The 3986-nt window shown below is 38.9% G+C and overlaps 1 protein-coding gene across 1 annotated transcript in view; it reads right to left on the minus strand.

Moving 5' to 3' along the window:
- The window catches only part of LOC140933563 (phosphoserine aminotransferase-like), a 12580-nt gene extending 9294 nt beyond the window's left edge, over nt 1–3286 (minus strand). Inside the window, exons 1-5 of the mRNA XM_073383166.1 lie at nt 3099–3286; nt 1440–1500; nt 1254–1323; nt 879–964; nt 503–561 (exon numbers count right to left, since the gene is read on the minus strand). Of these exons, the coding sequence (XP_073239267.1) occupies nt 503–561; nt 879–964; nt 1254–1323; nt 1440–1500; nt 3099–3161 (339 nt within the window). The 5' untranslated portion in view covers nt 3162–3286. The remainder of the gene's footprint in view (nt 1–502; nt 562–878; nt 965–1253; nt 1324–1439; nt 1501–3098) is intronic.
- Nucleotides 3287–3986: the final 700 nt, after the last annotated feature.

A 3986-nucleotide genomic window follows, 5' to 3' on the forward strand; every position in this document is an offset into this window, starting at 1 on the left:
TTAGAATATCTAGTAGCCTGTTAAAACTTTGTTAACAGGATAATTTGTGGCACTGGGTTTGATTTGCAGGTGCCATGGAAGGTCTTAGAATTTGGGTTTGGATTAGAGTAAGAGGATCTTTACTCAAACCCGTACATCAAACCCTCCCACTTTTAACTATTACTATTGTACATGTCCAGTTCCTGTTTATTTTTTAGTAATGTATCCAGTTTAGAGAGAGAGAGAGAGAGAGAGAGAGAGACATAACAATATTGACCAGTGTATGGTGACAGAAATCTAAGAGTCCCACTGAGAAAACATATCTGTGATTTTCCTGGCATAAGTTACTTAAAATCTCACTTCAACCATAGGATCACTTAGTGAGCAACTAAAATCATTACTATTGAAATTACTAATATACTACATGTTAGCATGTTGCATTCATACCAAAGAAACTACAGTGTACTAGTATAAAATGTCCTTTGTCCTATGTTGTGTGACGAAAAAGGAGAGGATAATGTACCTCCTTTGCAGCCTTTGCAGACCAAGCTCCGGTAACAATGTAATCAGCAGATCCTCCCTCTAAAAGTTACAAAGCATCATTATTTTACTAATGTAGTAAGAACTAACAGACGCATAGCTACCTGTAGACACGGTACGCATGTGCATACCTGAAAAAGTTGAGGGTTAAAAAATAAAATAGAATGAAATAAAAAAAAAAATAGGCACAATAGTAATAAAGAAAATAAATGATAATTTTTTAAACAGGGACAGTTTGCCTGAGCCTGTTGGCTTAATCAATGATAACTGATTGACGTGCTTCAGTCAGTGGACCCAAAAAGGACCCCTGCTTAACCTCATTCTTCCAAGTCTTAAAAAATCTTATCAAATTTACAAACCTTTTCCTAAGTTCAAAGGAACTGCAGCAAACTGTCCTGTGCCTCCACCTTGTAGAAAGAGAACCTTGTAGTTTTCTGGAATGTTCCTATAAAAGAGAGCTGCGAAACTCAGTTTAATTGCTCTTTGCAGGGCTTCTGATATTATGCAATGGTGCGATTTTGCACATTTTGGCCTCAAATAGCATTGGATTGCACAATTTGAGGAAAATCACACAATTCGTAAAAAAAATGCTAAATAAAGTAAAGAAAACTGTAAATTCTAACTTTAATTAAAAATTCTGCCTTGAAAATGCAGCATCATTTCTGATTTGAAGAATGCAAGTATTATAAATTATTTCATGCATTGACCAAGTTCATTACATGTCGACAACTTACAGTAACTCTCTAAGGTCACTTTCGGCATCATTGACAATTTTTGCAAAGTCAGCAGATCTGTGGCTCATTTCTAGAAAAGGCAATAACAAATTTAATGTAAGTTTGTTTAAAATAAATTAAAGAAGAAAAAACTTATCCTCTGTGAAGCAATGTACAAAACATATTTTCAAACAAATAATAACCTACCCATAACACTAATTCCAAGGTTTCCATAGTTCAGCAGCTCCTTTTGAGCTTGGAGCAACACCTAAAAAATAAAACAAAACAATAAATGTTAATCATAATAACTTATGATCGATTGGTTGGCCGATGGGCAAATCTGATTATTTCTGATGACTGATTTTTAAAATCTCAGCACATTCCAAACACTACTATTGTCTGTGCTTTGAGCAAATTAATTACAGGTACTAAGAGACTTGAAAAAAGGTGCTCGCCTAAACATAGCCAAGAGTTAAGTACAAAATCAACACAAAAGTTTTATGAGATTAATTGGTTTCTTCAGATACAGAAGAGACAACCATACCAACGAATTTATTTTCTATTCGTCCAAGTTTACAAGACACTCCTTTTAGGCCATAATCTCCCTTGCAGCCATTTTTAGTGTTGCACAACACCCCTTTCCACGAACGGCTGCTCACATTCAAACAACAATCCTTTCCATGAATGTGAGCAGCCATTTGTGAGGAGGAGCATTGCATGACGACACAAAAACGGGTGGTGGACAAAACACTGACCCTCAGTCTATGGACTACCCTAAAATGGACTATGCCACTGAAGTTTAGTGATTATAAGGTTAGCAAACTGAGTAAATTAGGTTCCACTTAGGGTCAATATACTGGGAAAACTGATCTGAGACTTGATTCACTCAGTTTCCTAACCCTAATCACTAAATTTCAGTGGCACAGTGCATTTTAGGGTAGTTCATACAGGTAGCCCGTGGGGGTAGTCCATGAACTGGGGATAAGTGTTTTGACTTCTGGCAGTAGCCCATAACCCACAAAAATCGTATCAGGTTTGAAGTATTGCATCAGCCAATTTATGCAAGAAAACTTACGAGTAAGAACGAAAAAAGGATTAACTTTAAATCATAACGTTCATCTGTGAACAACTTTTTACAATGATTTTGTTCGTAACCCGATGAGAAATTGCTCATTATTATTAACTACCTCCACCCCGAAGCACACCTTAAATTTCTGCCGTTTCTTCGCTTCGCCTCGACGCGCACGCTGTTATTGAAACCGAAGTACGAAATCGGCAACACTCTTCGCTCGATAACATTTCTGATCATTTCATTGACAAAATAACAACATTTAAATTAATCGCTCCATTGCTGTAGTACATGATGTTATACTGCACTGTCCAAGGAATCTCCCTTCGATGTTTTGCTATCTCCCATATTAGGGAATGCATTCATCTTTCTCCCCATATTAGGGAAACGCGCCAATTTCGTTAGTTTCGCGGCTGTGCACAGCAACTGAGATACTTTCAAAAAACCTTATTCCAGTATATCTGTTAATGAATTATATCTGAGCGATAAAGACTTTGCTATTACAACAGGAATCCAAACACAACTGATCCTCGACTGAGATCTAAAACTGTCTTCACACATCCTTGTGGACCTTGTGTGCGCCTATTCGTCTTACATAATCCAAGGGAAATCGTCGCCACGATTAAATGTTATCTGACTTTATACGTAAGCTTACTTCCAGATATCAATTAATATCGTAAAAGAAAACGTAAAAATAAAGGAAGAGGGCATTGTGACCGGGGGAAAAATGGAAGGTTCGGGAGAAAAATGCTCGAAATGCTCCAAACTGAAAAATTGTACGCGATTCACTGACTTACTTCTTCTGGTAGCTTTGCGGGACCAGGCGAGAAATTGAGAACTCGTTGGGTTGTTTCTGCCATGGTTGAACAGATCTCTCGAGTTGTAATCAGCAAAGGCCTAAGGAATCGAAGCGACAGAGTGCCGAGAGGTGGTAAAAGAAAGATTCAGGAGACTGTATTCAAATTTTCTTACAAATTTACCTAACATCCGTGAAAATACAAATGCGGCCTCGCTTTCACAACGTTAACGCATGAATGGCAATAAGCATCGGTGATTGGTTGACACCCACGTGCACGTGTAAAAATCATGTTGCACGGGTAAAGGTTCAGAGAGCACTCTTTGTGATAGGCTAGTACTAACATTCCTCAAATAGGCAGTTTGTTGTTATGATCTGTCACGCCACAGAAATATTGCGAAAGATAAGGTCTCAAACTGCGCGTAGGGGATAAAAAATTGGACCAAAAATGTGTTATTTGCCTAGAATAATAATAATAAACAAACATTCACTAAAGTAATCACAATCGAATAGAACAACAGCATATGGTAGAACAACTAACACGAATATTTTTAGTCAAAATAACAGATTTGTCAGATTTTTTGGAGCCTCTTGTTGCGTAATATTTAGGGGGCGTAGTTAGGGGAGGGTTTCAGGGGTTCCGGAACCCCCTCCTCCCCCCGCCCCGCCCAGCAAGCGAGTTTTGCACGGAAGCATCCAAGGCGGCTTCTTGCTAGATTACGAATACTCCCCCATTTTTCCTCAGGGATACTAGAGGGGGCGAAAGGCGAACGCGCGTGAATATCACCCCACGCGAGAAAAGGCAACACGCGGCGGGGAGATTTTTCTCAGCTCTTTCGGCCGCGTGTGCTGCTCTTCTCCCGTAGGGTGATTCTCACGCGCGCTCGCG

Source organism: Porites lutea, chromosome 4, assembly GCF_958299795.1.
Source record: "Porites lutea chromosome 4, jaPorLute2.1, whole genome shotgun sequence".
Taxonomy (NCBI): Eukaryota; Metazoa; Cnidaria; class Anthozoa; order Scleractinia; family Poritidae; genus Porites; species Porites lutea.